The sequence below is a fragment of the Zonotrichia albicollis genome, chromosome 3 (genome assembly GCF_047830755.1).
Source record: "Zonotrichia albicollis isolate bZonAlb1 chromosome 3, bZonAlb1.hap1, whole genome shotgun sequence".
NCBI classification, from domain to species: Eukaryota; Metazoa; Chordata; class Aves; order Passeriformes; family Passerellidae; genus Zonotrichia; species Zonotrichia albicollis.
Genome location: NC_133821.1, coordinates 12729356 through 12755267, shown reverse-complemented (window position 1 = coordinate 12755267; position 25912 = coordinate 12729356). Strand labels below are relative to the sequence as shown.

The window sequence follows — 25912 nt, the reverse complement described above, 5'->3', positions numbered from 1 at the left end:
TCCCCGTGGGGGCCCGGGGCCAAACGGGCCGCTTTTCCCCCCGTAGGGGCCCGGGCCAAGGCTGTTTTCCCTGTGTGCCCCCAGGGGCTGAGGGAGGGGGTGTCCCTGTGCCCTGAAGGTCACCCAGCCCACCAGTGACAGTCAGAAATAGCAGTGGCCTCCTGGCACGGCTCCTCTGCTTTCCACTGCACTGGATGTGCCTGTTCCCTGCAATGCCTTCAACCACAAAAGCTTTTAGCCATGCTTGGGCCTTTCTGGATATAGAATAGTGCCAAAAAAAAAAGTTTTCCACAGCCCTGTTTCTTCTGCTGGAGTATAAAAATAGCTGCCTTGCATGACCTTGTAGATTCTTTTTTACAGTAGCTCTGTAAAATTGGAATTCTTTATCAAGTATCTGCTTCCAGTTCTTCTTATCACTGAAGTATGTTTGTTTATAGAACATTTACTAGATGTTTCTGCATGTAAACAGATTTGAATGTCTAGGATTTTGGCTCTGGAATAAGCAGTGTTAGTGTTTGCATTGTTTTGGAAAATTCAGAATGGGATGTTGGGCAAGATAGTTCACTTTTCTCCTGTCTCTGTTGGATGCTTCACTAATGCTCCCAAGTCCTTTAGCAGTGTTAGGGACCAAGACTGAGTTTCCTGTGGAATTCCAGACTTTTATTGGCTTTGCTGATGGGTATCTCTGGGAACACTCAATTCCAGCATCCTGGCTGCACAGTTAGAAGCAGAAAGGATTTCAAGGCTGCATTGGATTGTACTGTAAACACAGGCAAGTTGAGTTGTTGTTTGAACACTCAATTTGGGCATTTTACTGCATAATTAGGACTCATATGCCTTTCTTCCACACTGGGAAGTCAATCCTCTTTCTGCTCAAAATTAATCTTAATTAAACCATAATAACTGTTCTATGAAGGAAAGGTTGAGCTTTGTGGGAGACTGATTTTAAAATAAAATTTCCAATGTAATTAATTATTTTTACTGGGAGCTTTTTGTTCATTTCAGCATTTATGCATTCTTTAATGCTGATAATTTTTAGTATTTAGCCACATGTAATGCTTTTTTAGTGAAGGTGTTCTGTTATTGCTGATGCAGTAGGATGTGGTGCAGTTTGGTGCCATTCATTTGGCTTTTTGTGCTGAATAAAGTGTTTAGTGTGTCTTTAGTGCTCCACCACAACACTTAGAGAGACATTAATGAGTAAAAGTCAGCTTAAACTAGGATTTTTAATGGCTTTTGTTATTTAGTTTAGCAGGGTGGCTAACTGTGCACAAAGTCAAAAATAGATCTTTGGCAACAAACTGGTAATTATCAATAAAAACATGTACTTAGTGTTGGTTTCCTGGAAACCTATTCTGGATGTGATGCTTCAAACAAGTCCTGAAAATACAAACCAGCTCATGTGACTCTTAAAGAACAACTTCAGAAATGCAATTTTTTTTGCTTTCCTTTTGATGTGCTGATGTTTGAAAATTACTGAGCAGGGAACAAGCCTGTTATGGCCATTTTTCTGTCTGAAGGGTGTTATTCTGGGTCTGGAGCTTTGTGTTTGTAATCCACAGGAGAAAGCAACATTAAACTAATATTAGACTTGCATAATGTGAGGGTGACAAGAGCTCTGTGGGGATGCTGCTGCTGTCCCCAAAAGGGGTGCCACAAGTGGGCAGACATTCAGGTGAAGCTGCTCCTGGTGGGAAATCAGGAGGAAATGTTCTCCAGGTATGTTAAATCTTGTGTGTAGGTACAGCAGGAGCTCTCCCACAGGAATGCCAAGGTGTATCCCAAATGGAAAATATTTGGCAGACTTAACCAGGAGCTGAAGAGATGGATTCAGTTCTGAATTTGCTGCTGTAATTATGCACAAATCATGATTCTTGCTGCTGCTGATCTTGTCAATGTTGTGGTTGTGAAAAGCATCTTCTGTGAGATTTCAGCACTTCCTTAGCCAGGTGAATGTAGGACTGGAAGCAAAATCTCTATTCCTTATGCCATGTTAACCAGAGAGGGAGAGCAAGCCACTTCAGCTTTTATGGGGAAAGAGCTCAGAAGCCTGTTGATGTTTTGTTTTATTCCTTAATTGCTGTTGCTTTGCTTTGGTTCATTGGCAAGCTGTGTTCAGTTTATTTACCATGTTTTTATCAAAAATGAGTATGTTTCACACTTGTGTACTTGAGATACACCATTTGCCAACAGCAGAAAAATCAAAATTGCTTCTGGTGCTGCTCTTCCTTCAGCCACTATTGCAGCAGTAGAAAAACAAGTCTCTCTGGGTAACTTCATTATATAACTCAATTTTACCTTGTTCTTTTTCCCCAGTTCCTCCCTCCCTCTACTCCCTGGTCTGACTCTCAGAAATACAATGTTTACTTGTTTAAGATGGTGCCCTGAGATGTTTTCATTGAGCTGTGCTGGATGTCACCAGCTGTCCTGCAGAGTTAATATTAGCTTTGGTGTCTTTGTCTTTATGTGGCCCCTCTGAAGGGGGATCCTGAGGTCTCTCTAGAGAGAATCACTTGGAGAAGTCCCTGGGTTTGGTTTGTCAGCCTTTTGCTCTCCAGCTGATTTACTGTAGTCACTCTGTGACTGGATGAGCAGCTTTCTTTTCAAAGCTGGTTTTCTTGGAGATGTTTTTTTCCCTAGCTGGGGTGAAGCAGCTGCCTGGGCTCCTCTGTAATGAATGCTCTGCTTGTGTACCTTCACTGCTTTCCACTGGTGTTCACATTTGTGCTCTGGGCTCTTCCTGCTGCTGAAGGAACAAAGGAGATCAGTCTGCCAAGTGTTCAAAACTTCATGGGGGGGTAAGGGGGAAAGCAGAGTTTTTAATTTAGGAAAAAAGAAATCAGCCATTAAATTTAATTAATGCCCAATGTAAAACTGGGCAGCTGATACTCAGTTTAAGCAGTTTCCTTGAACTCCCAATGGACATTTTGCTGGGAGAGGATCCTGGGCAAGGAGTTTTCCTTCCCTTTTTTACTATCTAGAGCTGTAGAATTTTAATATGTACTAAAAACCAAACCCATTTGGAACAAAATCCCAATCCATTCCTGTTTGCAGATCTCCCAGCAATTGTTTAATGATGTTTTATTCATCAGACTTCTGGATCTGAGCTGGCTTGGTGTGCCATAGAGGGGCTCACCTGAAACCATCACACTCCATAAATGCTGATCCCGAGCCTCTGTCCCTGCTCACTATATAATAAAAACCCTTCCTTGAGATTAGATTTTAATATCAGTGCTAAGAACTTTTCAGGCAGCACTGTTCTACCCCCCTGTTGATCTGGATATGGTTAAAATCTTTAATTTTAGATGGTTGGTAATTTGCAGGGTAAATTTCAAGAGTTTAGGAAAATGCTTGGCTGGGTGTTCTAGGAGGGGTGGAGAAAGGCAGCTGCCTGCTGCCAGTCTCAGATCTCCCTGATCTGGCCTGCTTTTCCAGGCTGTGGATCCAGGAGCTGGAGCCTGGAAGCAGAGGTTTTCCTTGGCAGTCAGAGGGCTGCAGGGCTCCTTTGTTGGGGTGAAGACTCCCAGCAAACTGCAAATTCAGTTCCTTTTGGTGGTGAATCTGTTTAACACACAGCAAGTCAGTTTTCCAGGGAGTAACACCTATAACCTGTACACAAAGATGGAATTTGGCTGCTGCTGCAGATTTCTGTTGCCTGTGCTGCTCCCTCCTTTGCTGGAAAAGTGCTTGAGCAATTCACTCCACCTTAGGGATGGGAAAACTCCTTTGCTGTTCATCACAAACATCACTCCTTGTGTCTACCTGTGTTTTTAAGTCTTGGTTGGGATGTGATCGAGATCTAATGGATTTCTGTGTTTTCCACACTTCTGTCTTGTCCAGCTCACGCAACACCTCAGTGGTTTTGTGTCAAGCAGGACCTGCTGTTACCCAGCCTGAGGGAGTTGTGCTCTTACTGCAGTCTGTGATGTCCTAAATACCAAATTGGCAGCAATGCAGTGCAACTTCTAAAACCAGAGCTCATATTTGCTTTTTGGCATTGTAATGGAGCTGAAATTAAGAGCCATGAAGGGACTACCTAAATTTGGAATGAGGGCTCAGACAAAATTTGGCAAACATTTGTTTTTTTAAATTCTTAGTGCAAATGTGAATTAAAATTGAAGATAATTTTGGTGAGTAGTTACACATGGATTATTCCCATGCTGTATGTGGAGGAACTAGGGCACAGAGCAGCATCAGTACCTCGGCGTCTCATGGCAAATTTGTGATGGAGCTGAGAAGCAGTGTGGGAGTGTTGATATCCAGTCCTATGCTAATCCTTGGAACAGAGTTTCTTCCTGTAAATTGTTGAGGCTCTGTGCATTGGTTAACTAATGTCAGTGAAGCACTGCCCAGAATTTCAGGGTGTGTTTTGTGCTTATTTAATTTCCAGTAACTGCTTTTGGCCTGCTGCAAGCCCTGCAGCTGCATTATTGTATCAGCTGATTGCCCTGGCCCAGATGGAGCTGTTGCTTTCTGCCAGGTCCAGAAGAAATCCATCTTTCTAATCTCAAAATTTTCTGGAGTACAACAAAAAAACCACATAGGCTGGAGTCAGTCAGGACCTCATTCTGCTTTATCAACATGAAATTCCTACTACAAAGAAGCAGATAGTAAAATTAAGGAATAGGGCCAAAGAATGAGAATGTGCTATAGGTTTCCATTTGTAAATTAATACTGAGGGGAGCTGGTTGGCTCAATTGCACAAAAATTCTGGTGCTGACTCTGGATTCAGGTTGTTCCCTGTTCCCTTCACCTCTCTGCTCTTTGCTCTTCTGGTCCTGTAGCTTAAAACAAAACAAAGCTGTTCAACTTTCCTTGTTAGTAGCTATAAAATACAAACATGTCCTTTGTAGTTCTCACACTAGAAGTGAAGCAATTGTTATATGCCAGCTGGCTTTTTTTTGTTGTTGTTAAATGCTAGCATTAATAATAATTAATTGGATAATTACATAGAAATTTTTGTCCTGGCTCATGTCCATATGGACAGTATGGGCAGAAAATGCAGTGTGGAGTGGAACATACAAGCAATTAATCGTTTCAGTGAGTACTTGTAAACAAGGTCAGCTCAGCAGGCCTCCAGGAAATCTCTTCTGAAATGTGATGCTGTCTTCATTATCCTTTTAGAGGGTGTTGGTGTAGGACCAGAACAGCAGCAGGGTTTCTCTGACTGCACACAGTGAATCTTGGAGCACTGCTAGACCCAGAGATGAACATTAAAAAACCTTAGACCTGCAGTATTGTATTAGAGCTGCGTATTATTCTCATTTGAAAGCTGCTGTTCTGCCTGAATTTAGTCACAGTTATGCAGGTTAGCAAAAATCTGTTCAACTTGGTCTCTAGTTTAATATTTTAGCTAATATCAAATGGGATGTTTCTGGTTTGGAATAATAAGTGTGTGGAAGGCTGGCAACTTTGGTATTTGAGTCACATGTTCTGAGAAATGCTAAATATTTTGCTTGGTGTTGTTCAATAGAATTAAAAATCATCTTGAGTTTTGGAGTTGTCAGACATGCAAGCCATGCCTGCTGGAGACCTGGGAATTGCCAAGTCTGGAGCACATGGGGCTCAGGCATGAAGCAGTGTGGGGGTGGCAGAAGTGCCTGGGGCTTAAAATGTCCCCTGGCCATGTGGGGTTGATGTGGGAGAGGATGCTGGGACCTGTGCTGAAAATCCTTCCTGCTGGAGACCTGCCCAATGCCTTTGCCCTGAGGAAACCACTCTGTTATTAGCTCTCCTCTTCCTAATTATCCTCCCAAATGGAGATAAAAAATGAACTTAATGGCCTTAGCTGGAGTCCTGCATGGAAATTTGTCTTCTCCCAAGGGGATCAAGTCACTGGGAATGTGACTCCTATAGAAAGGCCTAAAAGAGGTCTGTGTTACCATGGGGTTTGAAAATAGAACTTCCTGAAATTCTCTAAGTGTTTTTCCAGCTGATGTGGCTTTCCAGAAGGATGACCTTCACCTTGAGATGGATGGCTGAGTGCAGAGTCCAGGTGCCTTCAATGGGATTGTGCCTGTGCATGTCTCCCTGGCTTGTTATGGGAAACACTTCCCTCACTCCTTTGGCCTGTTTAAATCACAGTGTGTGCTTTGAGACATGGGGCACTGGACAAAAATAGAATATTCTTTGTCCTGGGCCAGGTGATCTGGGCTGCCTATCCCAGTGTTTCCAGTGAACAGCAGGAATGGATGTGCCAGAGCACTGAAGGCAGGGACTGTGCAGCCTCTTGGGTTATGTGGGGCACTGTCCAGGGCGGCCAAGTGTTTGTTTGCAGGGTGGTTTTCCTAGCAGGCAACTGTTTGTTGTGGCTGTTGTTAGAGAGGACCTCAGAGGACAAAGTGGGAAAGGACAGAGGGTTTGTTGTCCATGATGTGTTGATGCCAATGAAGTTATACCTGGTATGCAGCAAGTGTTAATTTTGAGCAGCTGTCTTTAGGTGGGAATCAGTTCTCTGATCCACACTCTCAAAATACAGAATGGGCATGTTGTGCTGGTCACAAGGTTGGGCAAACCCTCCAGTGGAAGCTGGTGTAGGGAGGGACACAGGTGCCACGGGCTGCCCGAGGGTGGAACACAGTCCATTTCCAGGGAGTGTTGGTGCCACTTGTTTGGAGGTCTGTGGTTGGTAACCCTGCTCTCAGCCTGCCCCCTGCTCCCAGTGGATCAGCAGGGAACGTGTGAGTGGCTTTTGGAATTCATCTCAAGGTCACATCTAAACACAGGAGAGCAAAAGGGAAGGACTGTGGTACATTTACCCCTAGTCTAGGCAAGAGCAGAGTATCCTCTGCATGGCTTTTATACAGTGCTCCTGGGATTTGCTGAACAGGAAGGAATTAGGTAAAGTGCTCGAAATACTGGATAAAAGAAAATATTAGTTCTGGTTCTGTAACCAGCTCAAAAAGGCAGAGAATGAGATGGGCAGGACGACCAGGTACTTCTATTTTTGTTGGTGATTTTGTCCCTCTGCAAGAGAGGAAAGAGCAGCTGCTTTGACACCAGCAGACACTGAAATCCAGGAGCACTTTTGTGTCCTGGCTCCATTCCAGCTTGACAGCAAGCAAGATCCTCTGGTGGCAATTTAAGTTGAACTTTTGGTTATTTTATACCACTGTAATGTGGCAGAGTGACTGGATGACAAAGAAATTCTGTCTTAATGACATTTAAGCTGTCTAGTGATGAATAAAAAATAAAGCCTCGGGAAGAGGGTCTTCAAATCTTATGGGTCTTGATGAAAAGATTTTTTAAGAAAGGTTAACCATTAAATTCCTCTGGGAGAAAGGTTTATAACTTAAGAAATTATGCCAAGAGGGCTGTTGTTCTTCCAAGTAACTTCTGGTGTGTTTTAGTTGCTGAATTAGTAAAAAGTCTAAAAAGGGAAGTTAGTTTTCGCTAATTATTGGAAACATGGTTTTTAAATCTGTTTTCAGGCACACTGATAATATTTAATTCATTAATGACTCAGTGATAGCAACTTGATTGGCTGCATTGCTAATTAAACATTTGTGACAGTACTTGACTTTGTTTTTTTGCTCAAGGCCCAAGCCCTCAGTACAAAACTACTGTATAGGAATTGAAATTGTGTTCTAAATAAAGGTTTGTAGCCTTCCATATTGCATTGTTGAGATAATGCCAAAACACAAAGGCAGGCAAACATCTGAATTTTGGTTTGATGATCTCAGATTTCAACTGGTCTCATGATTTTTTGGCAGTTGATTAATAAATCTGAACATGAGGGATTATTACTAATCCTTAGTGAAAAGGAGATAATAAGAGTATTATGAATAATTTCCAGGTATTTCTTACTCTGTTCAAGTTCATTGTACACTTTGCTGCTTTGGTGTCTAGCTCTCCTAATTAAAAACATGCTAAAAATAAAACAATTATATTCAAGTAAGTCTATGGTATATTTAAGTCTTACCTTTTTTTTTTATCCAACTCAGTGTGGTACCAATGACAAATGAGAAAAAGCAGATCCTGAATTGGTGATGGATCATGTCCTGCAGTCTGTCTGTGGAGGTTTTGTATCCTAGCAGGTAGGGATGTAAAATGGAATTCAAACACTCAAGGAAAACAGAACAAGGGTTTTGTTCCAAAACCATGTAACCTGCCCTTGTTTTCAGTGTATTCCTCCAGTAGTTACTTGGGGGTAGTCACAGAGCTGTATTGAGCATTTCTGCAGCTAAGTTTTGTGTTGTTTGGTTTCAAGCCCAAAACAAAAAATGGACTGCATTTGAATTTTTTTTCCTTGGGTTCTGATTGTAGCTGCTGAAAATCCTTAGCTTGAGGAGCAAAACTGGATGCACTTGAGATTGGCAGGGTCTTTGGGACTGAGCAAATTCTCCTTAGCTTTCCCTTCAGAGCTCTGTAGGGTTTAGGAGGTGCCAAGGAACCATTTTCCAGCTGACCTGGCGTGTACAGTGTCATTACTGTCAGGAAAGTTTGGTTCAGAGTGGAGCTCACTCCTGTGCCCTTGCAGAAATGTGCTGGGAGCAGCCCTGGTTTCATTTCTCCAGCTGCATTTGCCATTTCCAGAGCTTATCCCCAATCATGGCTCACCTCTGACTCATTGTGCAGAGGTTCCCTGGAGCCCTGAGTTTTCCTGAGTCAAAACAACCCTGGGGTCCCATCCACAACAGCACAAACTGTCAGTTGTGGAATGATTAACACATTGGGTCTGTGGCAAGCTGAGGAATTATATATTAAAAAAAATCACCTTCATCATCACTGAGGGCAATAGGGTATCAGGACACAATGAATCAGTGGGTTTGGGACAGATGTCCTCATATTATTATGGAAAATGAGTTGTGAATGAGTCAGGAGTTGTTTGGATGCTTGTCTCTCAGCTTTTAGGATACTATTTTTTAGATATTGCTTTTGTGGAATTCTTACAGGCAGGAACCTGAAAAGAGGGCTGGAACAGCCAGGAAAATGTGATGAGGTCCAAAATCTCTGCCAATGCCACCAACACTGGGCAGAGTAAAAAGGTGACAAACTCTTGAGATTTCCTGGAAATGTATTCCTTTGAAAGGAATGAAAACATCTTTGCCCAAAGATATTTAATACATAAAATTCTAGGATCATGATGCTGATACAAGGGATCAATCTTCAGTGGAATGACTTTGAAAAGCCTTTTATTTATCTTTTCTGCAACATATAAACTTCCTTTCCCTATTCATTGTGTTAAAGAGCACAGTTGATAGAGACTATTTGCACCTCTTCTCATCAGTCTCTGGGCCTGCAGTACAGAAATGGGAGTATCCAAGATATCTTTCAGTCATAAATTCTAAAATTAAACCATGCAAACATTCTGCCTTTGTCTCTAGCTCTTCTCTTCACCTTATCTAGAGGTGGAAAAAGCTTCTCCTTGACCAGCTGGCCTGTGTTCCTCTTGCTTGTTTTCCCTGGCGCACTTCATTTCTGATTTTTCTCATTTGCTGTTCTGATTCACTGCTGACCTCTCATTTCTCCTCTGCTGGAAGCTGCATTTCCTCAGTCACTGAGGTACAATGTCTTTGGCTCTGTGTAACTATTAAATATATACATATATATATATAGTGCTTGTATTTGGAGGATTTTATTATTTTGTCTTTTAAAAAAGATTTTAAATTAATCCTTGTTGATGTGGCTTTGTAGTTCAGTGTTTTTACACTAGATGTCAATCTACTTGCATGTGTGGAAGTTACTATTTTGTGCCTTCTAGATATTTCTCTCAGCAACTCCCCTACAAAAATGCTGCTTTCCATCTGCTTTGCAGGGGAATCAATGCCAGGAGAAAAGGGATGAGTTGAAATATTGATTTCCTTTTGGTAGCTAATGTTGAACAGGACTTTTGTAAATAAGACAGCAGTTTTGGGGTTGTCAAGTGTAATTAAAATCACTTCTCTCAGTGAAGCTGGTTGACAGCTTTAATGGAAAATGAAATTTCAGCCAATGTAGAGAAACTTGATCCAGGTCTTGTTTCTTAATCTTTGCCCCTCTTTTCAAACCCCATTCAGGGTTTGATTGAAATGAGATTTCTGAGCTTAAAAAGCATTTCCCACCTTGCCATTGCAGACCCAGTGTTCCAGTGAATTGTTTAGGAATAAATGGAACTAATTCCTGCTAGGAATGCAGAATTCAGTGAGTGACGTGGAAGTTTCTTGTCACAGAACAGTTACTAATTGTTATTAGCTGCTTTTTAATATATAAGTCCTCATTAAATTACCCTCTTCCCTTGTGTCACCTTCAGTTCTGTGATGTCTTCTGCTTCTTCTGAGAGGCCCCAGAATATATAAGTTTTTCTTTTCCTAGTCAAGCAGTGTTTAAAACTTGTTTTAATTTGTATTTGTGGAAGATGAACCAAGATGTCTTATGTTATGCTGTAATCCTATACTTTATTATTTTTAAATTTTTTGGAGTGCATATCAGTGCCTTATTGATACAGTTTTCCAGGATTTTCTTTAATAAATTAAAAATTCCAAACATCATTGAAGAACCAAGCTGACTGGAACTCATTTGTCATTTGGAGAACTATATTATTTAGAAATCAGTTTAAAAAGGGAAAGAATATATTTAACATGGCAGTAAAGCAGAGAAGCCATCATGTCTTAAAAGAAAGTTGCATAAGAATTTTAAATATGCAGATACTTGAAGAGTTTGTGCTTCTTCATCATGAAATTGATTTCTGATGAAGGGTGAGACAGGCCTGAATTTCTTTAACTCAATAACTTCAACTTTTTAGTTATTAGGAGGTTTTTTAATTCTGAAATATTAAAAGGCTTTTTGGTGCCCAGTCCCCCTTGGTAGCTCAAAATGCTTTGAACTCCTGGAAAATATAAATTTCTAATTTAGGATTTTTGAAGAGTTTACTGAAGTCCTGGGTTTTTGACTGGAGGTTCCTGAAAAGTATATGGGAGAAGGTGACCTTTACAGTTATACATAATTTATTTTGTGGTATTTGCTAGGACTGAATATCAGCTCAAGAGACATAAATTCGTGTGAAACAGCTGCTAAAAGTGGTGCATGCATATAAAGTAATAATTAATGAAGAATAATTTGCTTTACAAAAAATCCTTTTGATGAGCTGGGATGATTTGTATTCTCTAGCCAGCAGCAGTGTCTTTGTCTGAAAAAATTTTGCCATAAGGGAAGTGTTTTGCATTCCTTAGCAAACAATCTCTCTCAGGATTCACTAAGTGCCCTGAAGAACTGTAAGTAATAAGTAATTGCTTGGTACCTGGAGTTTTCTTTGAAACTGGATTTATTTTAAAAACATATCAGGAAAGAATACAGTTGGAATGTTGCATAGTAACATCATAGAACAGATTTAGGTCCTCTTTATCACATTTTACATAAAAATCCCCAGCTTTGAGCTCTGTTGCTTTGGAGCAGCCTACAAAGTGATTTTTATAGAAGCACAGGAGTGGAAAGTGTACTCAGTTCCTTGATTCTCTTCCATGTGTGATGATGGGGATCGAAAGGAAAGCTTGGTCTTTGTCACCTGTCACTTGGTGTCCCCTCACACACTGGAGCTGTTCTGTCTCTCCCTCCTACAGACTCCTCAGGAACCAAGGCACCTCCTCAGGAGGTTTGAGGTGGTGCCCTCGTTCTCCTGCCAGCCTGCTGGGTATCAGCTCTGCAGAGGAGGATCCTGGTGGGCACCAAGGTGTCCCTGCCCAGCGGTGCTGTGGGGCCAGGAAGGCTCAAGGGACCTGGGATGCATTGGAAAGCATTCCTAAAAGGCCCTGGGAGGCACATCTGGAGTGCTGTGTCCAGTTGTGGGATCATCAGGACAGGAGGCACAGGGAGCTCCTGGAGCAGGGCCAGCGATGGCCGTGGAGATGAGGAAGGGCCTGGAGCATCTCTGTGCCCAGGAGAGGCTGAGGGAGCTGGGGCTGTTCAGCCTCCAGTCCTGGGTGTCCCTGGCTCTGCTCCAGGGCGCCCAGCCATGGCACAGGAGGAACAGGCAGGAACTGATTCCACCTGGACAGGAGGAAGAACTCCTTGGAACAGTTTGTCCAGAAAGGCTGTGGAATTTCCCTCTCTGGAGATGTTCCAGGATCAGCTGGATGCAATTCTGTGTTGTGTGTTCTGGGATGGTTGGACTGAGGCACTGTGGTCCCTTTTCACCTGACCCATCCGGGGATTCCAATTCTGCCAATGCTGATGCACGTTTGGAGCATAAAACCAGTGGATTTGCAGCTCAGGTGTTGTGGAGAGCTGTTGCTCTGCCTTCATCTGTGCAGATTTAGGCACGCTGGTCTTGTTCATAATCACTCTTTGCCACGTTTAGCTCTGCTCTAAACCACTTTAAGTAGGTTTCAGTTGTCCTTTTTGCTGAGTTCCTAAGTCAACATTGTGCCACCAAGCAGCAGAGTGCTGGGAATTTACAGCTGCCACTTAAGGTGTGCAGTGGACTCTAGAAATGGCAAGGTAGCCTTGATTTGTAAGGGTGGTGAAGAGAGACAAAAATTTATTCCATTTATCCATAGAACTGAATGGGAAAGCTACTCCTTAATCTGAATTAAGTGCTCCCTGCACCCTCTTTAGTATTTCTGCTTGGGCCTGGTGTTCAGCCAGGTTTCCATCAGAGTTGTGTGGCTGCTCTGTTTAAATGTGGCAGCTTTGAGCTGCTCATGGTTCACGTTAAAGCTGCAGCCACACAACCATTTTTGTCCCATGTGCTCGTGGTAAATGTAATTGTGTTAAAATTATACATGCAGATAAAGGCCTGAATTGTTTATGCATAGTTTTCTGTTCTGGTAATTGGTTCTCCTTAGGGTTCTCCCTGTTTGTTCTCTAATTAGTCTTGTAAGGGTTGTAAACGTGTTTAGGTGGAATAAAGAGGTTTTATTTTCTGCCCTGTTGCTTCAGGGTTTGGTCAGTTGCTGTTTTCTGGTCACCCCAGCCGTGTGTCAGTTGTATACCTGGGAACAATGTGTGTCATTTCCTAATAAAATCAGTGGTTTGTGTTTTGTGAAGGGTGGGGAGTTGTCATCCTGTTACCAGTTCTTGGGAGCCATCCAGCACTTTGGATCTGTGAGTGCTGTGGGCTCGTTCTCTATCTCTAAATACAGGGACAGGAGTCAAAGTTTCACTTAACCAGCACCCACAACTTGATTAGCTGGGCAGGTTTTTCTCTGTGTTTTTATCCTTTTGCTGCTGCTGCAGGAGCAAGGCAAAGCAGGAGATATTAATATTTAATGAAATTTTCTGGATCTCAACTGTAATCATGTTGCTTTTTAGCTGGAAGTGTCGCTCCTTGAAGTTCCTGCTGGATTTCTTTGCCTGAGAAGCTCAGCCCAGATTTCTCAAGCTGGTAGACTTAATCCTTGAGTTAGTTATATTGCCAGTTGTTTAGGTGTATTTGTAGGGGATCAGACTCTTGGCTTAAAAATATTTTTAAATTAATATACAGAGTAGAAAATTATTGTAGAGGTTAGGTTTTCTAGATGGTCACTGAGCTGCTTCTTAACATACACCTTGAAGATTAAGGACCCTTAAGAAATGGATCCATCAATACTTAGGAATTTTGGGACTTTGTCTTCCAGTATTGGGAAAGGTAAGTCTTTAAAAATGTCCAACAGTTAAAACTGGGGTGAAAATAATGATTTAAAGCTAAAATTCAGAGCTAAATGTAAAGCTAAAATTTTAAAGTGCAGTTTTTATATGAGAGGGTTAAAAATTAAAGAAATGTCAGTGTTTTTCTACATACTGGATCAATATATGGATAAATGAGCAAAATTGCATAAAGAAGAGAAGGTTGTTTCTATTGTGAAGTCAAAGGAGAATGAAGGAACAGAAGGATTTACATCACAATAGTAGATCATCTGTCAGTAATTGAATCATGAACTTGTTTCCATTGTTTTAGTAAACAAATAAATATGTAGGCAAGCCTGTGTTGTCCTCTACTAAATTTGAAGCCAAAATGGGTGTTTTAATGAAATAAAAATCCTTTTTGCTGCTTTATGTTAGGGGGAAAGTTCTCTGGTAGAGATGCATTTCTTTACTTGCAGGCACCTTCCTGATAACCCTTGTGCTCTTGGTCCTGTAGGAATGGAGCTGGAGAGCCAAGTTCTGTGTGGGAATTCTGAGCTTGTAATGCAAAGTTCTGACTTTATTTGGTCCCCACAGTCCACACACAGAATTTCATACAAGGACAGGGGAGTAGTTGATGTAAATTGAATTATTTGTTTAATAATTTGTCAGGTTCTGTGGCCAAATGCCCTTGATTGCAAAGAAAACTGATGCAGCAGCTCTGAATTAGGTTGGTTATGGCATTGTGTGTTTAATGCTTGGAACCAGCATTACAGGTGTTCAGTGTCTAATGAATTCCTAGAGGTCCTTGCTGACTGGGTTCTGACATCTGTTGACTTCTCAGTGCCAGGATTTCCAGTCTCCAGGAGGAGTTTGGTTCGCCTAAATAGTGTGTCTGTCCAAGAGGAAATGTCCTCTGGTGATTGGTATCCAAGAGTTTGAGGGATGGCTTGTTTAAAACTGAATGTCTTTGGAATTGGAAGCCTATATGTGCTTGAGAGTATATTCTGTGTGGACTTGTCACAGTCAGGATTAGCTTTTTATATATATTTTACTCTAGGTATAAATGCAAATTTGCCCTCAGTAGGATCTATTCACACAGTAGCAGCAGTTGTGCTGCTTCAGATGTCTTTGCATGTGTGTTTGCTGATGAAAATTCCAGGAGAATAAGCAACCACTCATTTCTCCAAACACAGGAGAAGGATTCAGCATGATGTAAGAAATGGGCCTGACTTTGCACTCCTGTCTCAGTGCTGTGCTGAATGAAATGGCAATTACTCCTGCTTGTTGATGTTGTAAAGGATGAAATGATGTTTCTGTGCCTTTGGAAAGAGTTCCAGTGATTCTTCCTTTTACTGGTACCCAGTCTGAGAGCCTGGAATGTGACTCACAGAGGTGATGTGCTCTTGAGCTCCTTCCTGATCCCAATTTGGTGGTAAAATCTGTCATATCATCATAAATATGCATCAAACTGGGTCCTTATCTCAGAGTGGGAATTCCTGGAGGCTTTTAGTGCCTTTATCTGGAGGCAGATCTATGGTCAAGCCACTCTCTTCATCCCACACATGCTCTGTCCTGAATGTCAGTGCAGCTGCTGTGAAGTTCATCTTTAACTGATATGATTTATATAGTGTTTGGACTGTTTTTTCTAGACAGCCAGGCAGCTTGTTTTTATAAAAAGCATGATGACATGAACTGTTCTGACATGAATTTTGTGAAATTATTTTTTCACAGCAGCTCCCCCAGTCATACAGAGCTAATGTTTTGCATAATTCCTCCTATAAATTATTGCTTTTGTTGTTTTGCTTCAAAGGGCTTGGTGTTGCCAAAAACTGAAAACATCTTTTCTCTGTGCACATAGAAATGGTCAAATAAACTCTGAGCAAAAACCAAGAGCCTGAGCTTGCCTTTTGAGAGGTTTTATGCTAGGAATGCCTCTGTGCCTTCTGTGCAAGGGCTTCAGCTCCCTGCCTTTGGAAATCTGTCAGTGAAAGCACCAAGGAGCTCCAAGTTGACTGTGAAAGGAGTTGAGGGCTTTTCTGAAATACTTGTATATAAATTTTAGTAAAAGGAGCCACTAGTTAGATTTGTGGCTTTCAAGGATTTTTTTTGTAGTTCTCAATTCACATCCCAACCCATGTAGCTCCTGCAGCAGCCAGACTCCATGGGAAAGCCATAGCAAAAAGGGGGAAGGGAAAAAAAGAAAATGGCATAAATTACAGAAAATAAATGGGATATTTGATACTTCTTGACAGACTCTGAAGCTTGAAAGCAAAATGGAAAAAATCCAGGAAGATGGAGTTTAGGAACATATTTGTGCTTTGCCAATAATTTTCTTGTTACCGAGCATCTCACAAAATATCAAAACCTCCTGTATATTAAGGAACTATGAAGCATAAACAACAAAATAAAAAAATTCTGCAAGACAAGGTACTTATAAATAGTTATTAACAAGACCTGTTTGGGAATACTTAGACAGTATGAAATAGTCTTCCAAAGATGGTTTCTTTTGATTTTGATATTTCTTTCTTCTGTAGTTATAGTTCTTTAAATTTTGCAAAAGCAGACATCAAGTCCATCTCCCTGTCCCTAGTAAGTGTTGACTTTAGTAGATAGAAGATGCTGCTGACTTCAGTAGAAATAAGATGCTGCCTTTAGTAGAGTACTGCTTTTATTCTGATTTTTTGGAGTCTGAAGCTCTCACTACTGAACTCTTGTACTGTCAATGGACATGTTTGGAATGAGCAGAAAAATGTCCAAACCCTTGGGAAATGTAGGTGGAAAGATGAACCAGTTACCCTCAATTATAATAAAATCAGTCTGGTTTTCAGTACATGGTAACTTCAAGTAGGAAGTTCCAGACCTGCCTTGGGAAGGTGAGATTTTGGTACTTATAGTATTGGGTTCATTTTGTAGGAAAAAAGATTCAAAGAAATCTATTTCTTGATTTATTCATTTTATCACTGTTGCAGATCAACAGGAGAATGTTTTTAGGTAAATACTCTGAAAATGAGTATTTAAATAAAAGCATGATGTAGTACAACACTGAACAGCATGAACACATATCAGATCTAATTTCAGTATGCATTAAAAGCCTTGTTTAACAATTTTTTTACACAAAGAAACATTGAACTGAGATACTTCTTCATGCTCTGATGGCTTCCTTAAATAGCTGGGAGCTTTAAGTGTGATTTTTTTTTTTTTCCCTCAGTGAGTATATCCATAGTGACAGATCATGGACCCCAGGATGGGCTTTGCCCTTGGCATGCTGTGGTGAAAAAGTCTTTTCTATCTAATTTTTTAATATTAATAGAAAGTATAAAGCCCAACAATTAGAGACGTTGCAATATAGACTTTAAGGAAATCAGGAAGCCTTGGCTTAATTCTATTTGGGTTTTATTTGATATCTCAGCTGATTTATCTAGCATCCCTCCTGTTGGAGTGGTTGGGATCAGGGCTTGAATGGCTTCATTAGGGTGATGTGTTTCATACCTGCCTGCAGAGAGTGAAAGGAAAACTTCATGGAACTTGGAAAGCCAGGGAGAAATGAAATTGAGATTAGATCTGCCAGAAATGGTATTTTGAATACAGGTGAAGTCATAAGAAAAACATGATAAAGAGGTGATATGTTGAAGAATGAAAGTTATTTTATGACTGTAAGTGGAACACAATTCCTTGAGCTGTGAGTGTGCAAAGGGGTGTTTGCTTCCGTGGGGTCCCTGAGGGACAGCCTGGCACATCCCACCCTGGAGCCCCTCCTGCCTCAGGCTCTTGTGTCTGGAGCTTTACCTCAAGGCAGAGCAGACACAGGGTCTTGGGGATATATGATGGAAACAATAAATAATACATATCCTGGTCCTTTCTCTGCTTTCCAGGGAATATTGTGTGTGCATCCTGTGCATGACAGGTGCAGTGTTCCCTGCCTTGTAAACACACCCTGCTGGATGCACCGTGCTCTGGTGTGCTGGAAATCACAAGGAGCACTTGTCAAATCAAGAGCAGAATCCCTGCAACATCCTTATGTTAATTTTTTGCTTTCAGCTTGTTGGAGCTATATCTGTAATACCAAAAAAAATAGAGCATTACGAAAGTAAGTCTTGATAAAGCTCAAATTTTCTCAGCTTATAAATTTTAAGCAGACTATTAGCTAGTGGAATCTACTTAGTGTTTTCCTGAACACTTTGCTCTCTAATATTATGTATTTAAAACATTTTCTTGTTGCTCTTATGTTCTGAAAAGTCTACTATGTTACATCACAGTTGCTTAAAAAAAAGCAGTTGGAGATGGGAGGTTAAAAGGTGGGGGTGTAACTGCTTCCCTGGAAAGTGTGCAATTTGAATTAACAAATTAGATCACATAGTGTAAAATCGGGGAAAAAATAGAGCTGAGCTGGTGGAATGCTTGAAAAAAAAAATATTCAAAACTCTTTTGCAAACTGAGGATAAAAAGAAACCCAAAGTTCTTAGTTGTAGGCCAACCTTGTTAGCTTGTGAAATGTTCCAGCAGAGGCATTCTAGGAAAAGATAAATTTATGTGCAGTCACTGCAACACTGAGCATGTTAAATATTGGCCCTCAGACTTGCTCAGAGCTCTACAGGAGGATGCTTTGAAAGTGTTGGTGCCTTCCTTTATGACATTTATAATTGGAAATGGCAACTTCTCAGTGAGCCTTCTAACTCTTTCATTTTTTCAGTCCCTTAACTATGCAAAGAGATTTGTAGAGTAAGGGGGAATTTTGAGGAAAATAGAATCCCAGAACTTGAAGGAATTCACTCCAACTTGGCCTGGCATTATTTTTAGTTCTTGCATAATAATAAATTATTCTTTAGTATAAGTGTCTCCTGTGAGGAGCTGCAGCAAGAGTGGAACTGTGGGTGTTTTTCCTCATGGCTTTTGTGTGGGGCTGAGCCTTGGGACTGCACAACAGGGAAATGTCTTTCAGATTCCTGACTGTGTTGGTCAGCTGGAACTCTTGGATTTCTGCCAGCCTGTGTAAGGACATGGGTTTGAAGTAAAGCTGAGCTGGTCAAGTGTGGTGATTCATTCTGGCTCTGAAATGGCCACTGTAAGGGTTTAATTAACATTGTGATGGGTAGAATTGGTCAGAGGCTGAAGTCCTTTAGTCCTTGTTCAGTCTTAGGTGGGTGATGGGTGCTGAGCATTAGAAAGAGCTTTTCTTTTGTTGGTGCCCTAACAGCAACAGTTGCTCCTCATTTAAGCTTCCTGTGGCCTTGGCTTTAAAAGCTGTGGAGTGGCAGAGAACCTTGAGTGGGTTCTGTGCAGTGGGTGGGGTTAGCCAAGATTCCCAGTCTGCCTGGGGAGCCAAGGTCCCTGTAGGGGCAGACAGATTCCAGGGAGAAAACACAATGGGCCTTTTGACTGCTGCTGGCTTCCTGGGATGTTTACTGCTCTGGGAGACAGGACACAAGCTTAACTGGAAATTCCCTTTGTCTCCTGCTTTTCTGTAGGTCACTGTGGACATAAAAGCTTTGTTTGAGTTACTGGAATGGCTGAATTTGGGTTTACTTTTCACTCACTTCTTTACTTTGGAACAAATGACTGCAGTGTTGCTGAGATTTTTCTGATAAGATCTCTGAAAGATGCCAAAAGTGACTTGCCTAACATGGCCTAAACAAAGAGGTATGCTGATAAGTTTTAATAAAAATATACTTATGATCTCATGTTGAAATGATTAAATTCTCCTTGAAGGTTACCAAGATGATTAACAGGAAAATGCACAACAGATCTTGGCATTGTATATGACAAAACCAGAACAACTCCAGGCTTGGTTTCTATCATTGTGGGATAATTCCTCCTCTTCAAAGTAATAGGTGAGGACATTTAACATAGATCAGATACAATATCAGAGTGGATTTGTGGTACATAGAGCCAAATTCTCCCCTGATGCAAACTGGCCATGATCACTTCTACATTAAAAAAAGCCTTGCCAATACCATACAGAATGTGATGATTAATGCATAAGTCACTCTTCTCAAGTTTATAAATAGAAATTCACCACCAAAATGTGTATTTGAGGCTTACTCAGGACTCTGTCCCACAATATCTGTAAAATCTCAGATCCTGCTAATCTGCCCTTGCTGTTGACATCCTTTCCAATATACCTCGAGGAAAAGCTCATTGTGCATTCCCAAGGGAAACGCTGCCCCTGAGTGCAGCAAGGAAGGAAGAAATATAAACAAATTAACAACATTCATCTGACAGCTGTGTTTAAAAACAGAGTCAAACACCAGTTTTGATTAACTACCTTTCTCTCCTTCCTCAAACACTTCCAGACCTTGTGTTGACTCCCCGATGGGCCATTCCTGCAGTTGGGATGCACGGAGCAGCCAGGCTCCCACACAGCTCCAGGCTGCTGCTCTATTCTGGGCCTCCATGCCCACGCCTCAGCAGGTCCCTTTATTTCCAGCCACCCACTGCTTGGTCTGCATCCTTCAATCCTGCTGCTTCTGCTTCCTTTCATCCTCTGGAGTAACCCCTCACTTGGCTTGGATATGCTGGGCTCTGGTGGGCCATCCTAATAATGGGGTTAAAATTCCCCTCCCTTGCATTTAGCCTGGTTCTCAAATCCCAGTATTCCCAACACACTTCTTTCCAGGGTTTTTATTCTTCCTGCCACTTTTTCACAACAATTTTCACAACAAGAAACCCTGTCAATTTTCTTTACAGTTACCCATTTTCTTAGCAGGAGGAGCAGAGGTGTATGGACAATAGGAATGACTCTGCAGTAAGCTGAGGAGGGAAAGGTGGGAGGTGTCTTTATGCAGAGGAATTCTGGGTTTATAAAAACAAATGTTCCTGGCCCTAAGGATTGCAGAGCAAAGCTTGAAAACCGTGGCTGAAGTTATTTCAAAAATCTCAGAAGCCAGACAGTCATGAGAGAGAGAATTCCACTTTTTTTTCTGCAAATACTGAAATATCAGGATTTATGAAAATTGAACAGTGCTGTTGCAGAAGGGAAAAAGAAATTGGAGGGATTTTATAAATATTTGCAAGCCTGGTATGTGCTGTCATATGATCTTCAAAAAGTAACATTCTCTGCAGTATTTATCCTAAACAAAGGGAAATAAAGTGTAAACAAGCCAGTGCCATTATTTTCCTCTTCCTTTAAATAAAAGCACAGGTTTCTTCTGTTTCACTTAAGTGACACTGGGCTTGAGGTGAAGAGAGAGGAAAATATTCTTAACCTGTGCCTAGTTCCTTATGTATTAATGCTGGAGGGCATTTCCAGGTCCTCTCCTAACACCACAGACTGTAAATTTCTCAAGTATCAGGATAAAAGTTTGTCTTTTTGCTTAAAAGAAAGGAACTATTGCAGGAGTAGTTTTCATATTGTAAAGAAATACTTCAGAGAATAATGCCAAGCAAACTGTTTATTTTGGAGAGTTCTGTTTTGTAGCTGAGATTGGAGTTAAAAAATAAATATTGTTCAGGAAATCAGAAAGTTACTCTGTTATTTTAGTATTTCAAGCACAGTGCATTTTAGGGCTGTGCCAATGTTAGTAATTATTTTTATTAATGATGATGCTTAGTGCTGTGCTTTAGTTGACAAGATGGTGTTTGGTCAAAGGTTGGAATCTGTCTGAGAGGTCTTTTCCAACATTGGATTCTGTGATTATCCTGTGTTACAGAGATGTAACTTCTTGAACAACCTTTCCAGGGATCTCTCCAGATACCTGGCCAGGCTCCATTCTGCCAAGTTAACAGGTAGGAGTCTTTTCCTGCTTGGAATGCTGTGCCAGCTAGGCTGTTTCCACAAGGATATGAACTGAGATGGTGAAAATCCAGCTCTTTGGATGTTTTTTCCAAGAACATGCGCAGTGGGAAGGGCTGTGTTGCCTGGGTGTCAAGGCAGTGTCTGTTAGCAAGGTTTGTTTTAGTTAATGGAAGGAGAGAAGGGAAGGAGTGATAGATCAAGTGGTTCTAAGCTCCTAGGAGTATCCCCCATGAACATTGGGAAGCTGTGTAGTTTGGTTAGGAAGCTGTTTCAGGAGCATTGGCTTCTCCCCTGGACAGGGAGGTTGTGTAACTCAGAAATGCATGGTGAGCTCAGTGCGATCAGAGCATGGCCAAGAGTGACTTCATGGCCAGGCAGTGCTTGGGCTGGGGAGGAGCTGTGTGCAAGGGAATGCAGAGACAGGACGAGGGGAAATGGCTTCAAACTGACAGAGGGCAGGGTTGGGTGGGATATGGGTTAGAAATCCTTCTCTGTGAGGGTGGGGAGGCCCATCCCTGGCAGTGTGCAAGGCCAGGTTGGATGGGGCTTGGAGCAACCTGGGATTATGGAAGGTGTCCCTGCCCATGGCAGGGGGTGGCACTGGGTGGGTTTTAAGGTCCCTCCCAACCCAAACCATTCCATGGAGTTAAACATGGTCAGAAATGGCTATTTAGAGGTTAGCTCTTGTTCTGGATTCATTGGAGCAGTCCCTTTGGGAGTGAATCCTTTAAAACAAGAGTAACCTGTGTGGTGTCTTCTCAGCAATGTCCTCGTTTGCTTCAGATGAGTGAGGGGGAGGGAGTCTTTGCACTCCTGAGAAGTGGGAAGGAGCAGTGAATTTTAACATGGATGCTATAAATGACAAGCTAAGATTCCAAATGCAAGTAATTGTAGCTCATGTCTACACACATGAAGAGATCTGTGGTGAATGGGAATTGAACAGGCTGAGGAGGTGAGTTCAGAACCTTTTCTTCACTGTTGAAAGAAATAAATACCCTGGTAGTGATGAGATGGGAGATGACATTTAACTTCTAGGAAATACTGATTTTCTGCTTTCTTAGCTTGTGAAAAATGTGCTTCTTCACAGTGTTGGTGACTGGGCTGTCACTTGAGCAGAGAGAGGGAGATGGCTGAGAAAAGTCCCCTCAATGCAGAGCTGAGCCCCAAAGTCATGCAATTCCCAGATATTGCCTCCTCCCCTCCCTGCTGCATTAAATAAGAAATAGCACACACATCCTGTAAAGAGTTTCCATGGAGCTGGGTTGCTCTAACTGGATTTTCGTAATTTGTGCTTCATCCTTATTCATGTAGAAGGAGGATTTGTGGAGCTGAGAGTGGATTGTTTACTCTGGTCAGAGCTTGTAGGTATTTCTTCACCCAGCAGAACTTGGGCGTTGGAAGCATGCAGGGATGAATTTTTGTTGTGAAGGCTGGCCAAGGAATATGTTCCTTTTGGATTTTTCCAGGATAAGCTCACCTTCAAAATGGAAAGACAAAAGGAAATAGTGAACAAATTATCACGTTACTTAAAAAGCAATTTCTACTATTTTCAGGAGATGAATTCATACATGTTCTTGTCACTCAAGGGCATTCAATTGTTGGAGACTTTCCTGGTAAATAAACAAGAACCATTTTCAGTTTTTTTTTCTTAATGGTTTGTCCTTAGGCTTGTTTCCCTCTGTTGAAATATCCCCTCTGTCTTGAGGCTTCCAGCAGAACTGAGAAGTTGTGTTCTCCTGTTTTACTCCTGGACTCTTTATTCCTATGATATATTCCTTACTGGAAAGGCTTCATCTAAGACAGGAAGGGAGGTTGTTCATAACATGCAGCAAAGAACAAGAGGTGTGAGGAAGTGGAAGCATCTGACAGGTATTTTAATTTCTGTATGCTAAAATAAAGCAAGTCACACGTGGAACATGAGATTCCTGGTAGCTGTTTTGTAGGAAGTTTTTCCATACAGAGTCTCTGTTTTGTTGTTCAAGTCACATTGAGTGCAAGTTTAGAACTGTCTGTGCCAGTGATGAGACCCATCTGTGAGAGACTGACATGATTCATGGGAAAATTGTCTCTGGTAACTGGTGAAGCCCCTTGAGATGTTTTGCAGTGTCTTCTGGTGTCAAGAGCTGCTTTTTAAAAAATGTTGCATGTAGGGTCTCTAGCAAAGTGTTTTTGTATCTCAGATGTGATATACTGATTTACTGGCTCGAGGTAAGTAAATTTCTGTCCATGATTCTCATGATAAAGACATCAAAATTAGGTCTCAGTGCTAGAATATTGCAGTTTACAATGCTTAGTGGGATTCTGCAATGGATTAATTAGCATAACTCTTAATAAGGGAACTATTGTTTTCAAATTAGAGTAAGGTGAATATTTCTTTTTATTAGCAATCAGTTAAGTATCTATACTAACTTCTAAAAAATCATTTGTGTGCAAGTATATTTCTCCTTCAATATGGTACAATAAAATACTTTTCTACTTTTGGGAGTTTAGCACAACCAAAACTATTGACCAAGTAAGCGTTTTTTTGTAAATGAACCTCTGTGTAAGCACTCACCTGCTGCATTTCCAGGGTTTGGGTATCCAGTTATCCAGTATAACATTCAGTTCAATATTTATTACAAATCAGTATTGCTCTGATATAATTGATGCCTTTTTGCTGGTTTTGAATTCATTCCTTTCCAGTTCCCTTGTTTTTAGTTACCAGCAAGGAGCAAAGTGAGTGTTGGGATTCAGTTATCTTTTCAGATATCTTTTCAGTTATCAGTAGTTTGTAGGTCCTTGCTAAAAGCACAGTATTGACTCTGCAAAGGTAATTATAGGAATACTATTAATAGTGTTTAGAAGGGATCATTGCTGTAAATCTGTTTTAGCCTTTTTATCAGCTGTGGTTTTATGTAATATTCTGTAAATCCCCTGGAAACACTGATACCTTTAAGGAGTTTGGTTTGCTTTTAAAGGGAAAGGGAGGGGAAACAGAGAAGAACAGATTTGGGATAATTTCCTTATTGAAAGATGCTTTTTATTGCTCTTAAAAAAGCAAAAGTGAGTGAGGGCATGACAGAGAATAACCCTCACATGTGCAGTTCCTTATCTGCCAACTCTCTCTTATTTTTCCTGCAGGAAATCCTGGCTGAGCAAAGTTGGAAGCCCAAGTTCCCGCATCGATAAAACAAATTTTTCCAATGAAAAGGAGATCTCCAAGCTTGACTTCTCGGATTTCAACACTAGATACTAACAGGAGGGCACCTCACTAAGCACAAAACTGACATTTCTGCTGCATGATATTTTCTGTGCCTCCATCAAATGTTGCAAGAGCATTGGGATGCTTTTCTGTACTAGGGATAAACATAAATGCTCCCTGTTCCCACCAAGTAGGAATTCCTGTTGCTGTGTTAGACATCTTGCACCATGAATGTCAACATTTAATGTCTAAAATGCCAATATCTGATTTATTGCAGCTTTGAAAGACAGATAAAAGCTTAGAAGTGCTGGTGATTATTTGTGCGCAATGAGACTTGTTACATACAACCAGATGGTACCTAATCTTTACACTGTGAGTCATATTTAGATGAAAAATAATAAATTTATGTTCTACTGTTTGTAATCTCACCAAAAATACATACTTACAGAACTGGAACACTCGAGAGTTCTCTGAAATAAGCCTGTTATAGACCAGGCTCTATGTGACAATAAGGTTATAGTGGTAAATTAAAATAAATATGTTGTTTCAAACTAGGATTATCTAACCAGCTCTGGTTTAAAATTCTCCATAATAATTCAGATAAATCTTGTTCCAAGGTGATGAAATGTGTGTTTTTTCCCTTGTCTATCTGTAGCTTGCATCCATGCTGATTATAAAGGATGTTTTAATCTCTTTGCTTTTTTAATGTTCTTACTAAAATTGAAGATTTAAGTGATTTTCCATATGGGTGTGTGTTTGCTCCTGAGTTAAGACTGTGTGGTGGAACCTGAAGCCACATCCATCATCTGAAGTCCATGGAAGTTCTAATAAATCCTGGATAAGTCTGATCCATTGTGGGTCCAGTTCCTGTATCCAGCGCTGTCTCCACAGGCACCCTGGAGTTAGCCAGGACTGGATCAGACCTGGATCCTCACTCCTGCAGTGTTTGTGGGTCAGGATTAGAACCTTCAGGGAGATTTCATGAGGATCCTGAAGCTGGTGTTCCACTGGCTGCCCTGTCCCCCTTCCTGGGCAAGTGGTGTCAGTTTGGGCAGCTGCACCAAATCTGCAGCTCATGGATTGAATTTCAGGAAGGACATTTCCTAACTTAAGCACTGCACTTCTCCATCAGTGCATGTGTACTTAGAAAGGTATTTCTGCTCGCCACTAGGTTGATTTTTCTTTGGACCTTTGTGTTCAGCAGTAAAATCTCCTTTCTAGAATTTGCAGGAGCTGCTTATGAATTGTTCTGTGATTATACACAGGCCCCCATTGTTGAAGTGGTGGTCAATGGCCCTTGTTCAGCTGATGGTAAATGGCAGAGTTCAAGTGTAGCAGGAGCTCAATAACTGTTCCATCCTAGTGGAAAACTGCATCCTGCCTAACAAAGTCGTTTACATTTTCCTTGGAGCTACCTGGCACAAAATGCCCCCTTAGTCAAAGATGTTCCTGCCAAGTGCTTTGCTCATCTTTTGAGG

At 41.2% G+C, this 25912-nt stretch overlaps 1 protein-coding gene across 6 annotated transcripts in view; it reads left to right on the top strand.

Annotated features, from left to right (window-relative positions):
• Positions 1-25282, top strand: part of ACYP2 (acylphosphatase 2) — a 32983-nt gene extending 7701 nt beyond the window's left edge. For 3 of the 6 annotated variants that reach the window (XM_074536711.1, XM_005486853.4, XM_026793273.2), the window contains exon 4: positions 24374-25177. In XM_074536711.1, coding sequence (XP_074392812.1) covers positions 24374-24488 — 115 coding nt within the window. In that variant the 3' untranslated portion in view covers positions 24489-25177. Of the gene's footprint in view, positions 1-7943; positions 8037-18986; positions 19159-21167; positions 21244-24373 lie in introns of all 6 variants that reach the window. The other 3 variants (XR_012579376.1, XR_012579375.1, XM_074536712.1) reach the window with 3 other exon arrangements.
• Positions 25283-25912: the final 630 nt, after the last annotated feature.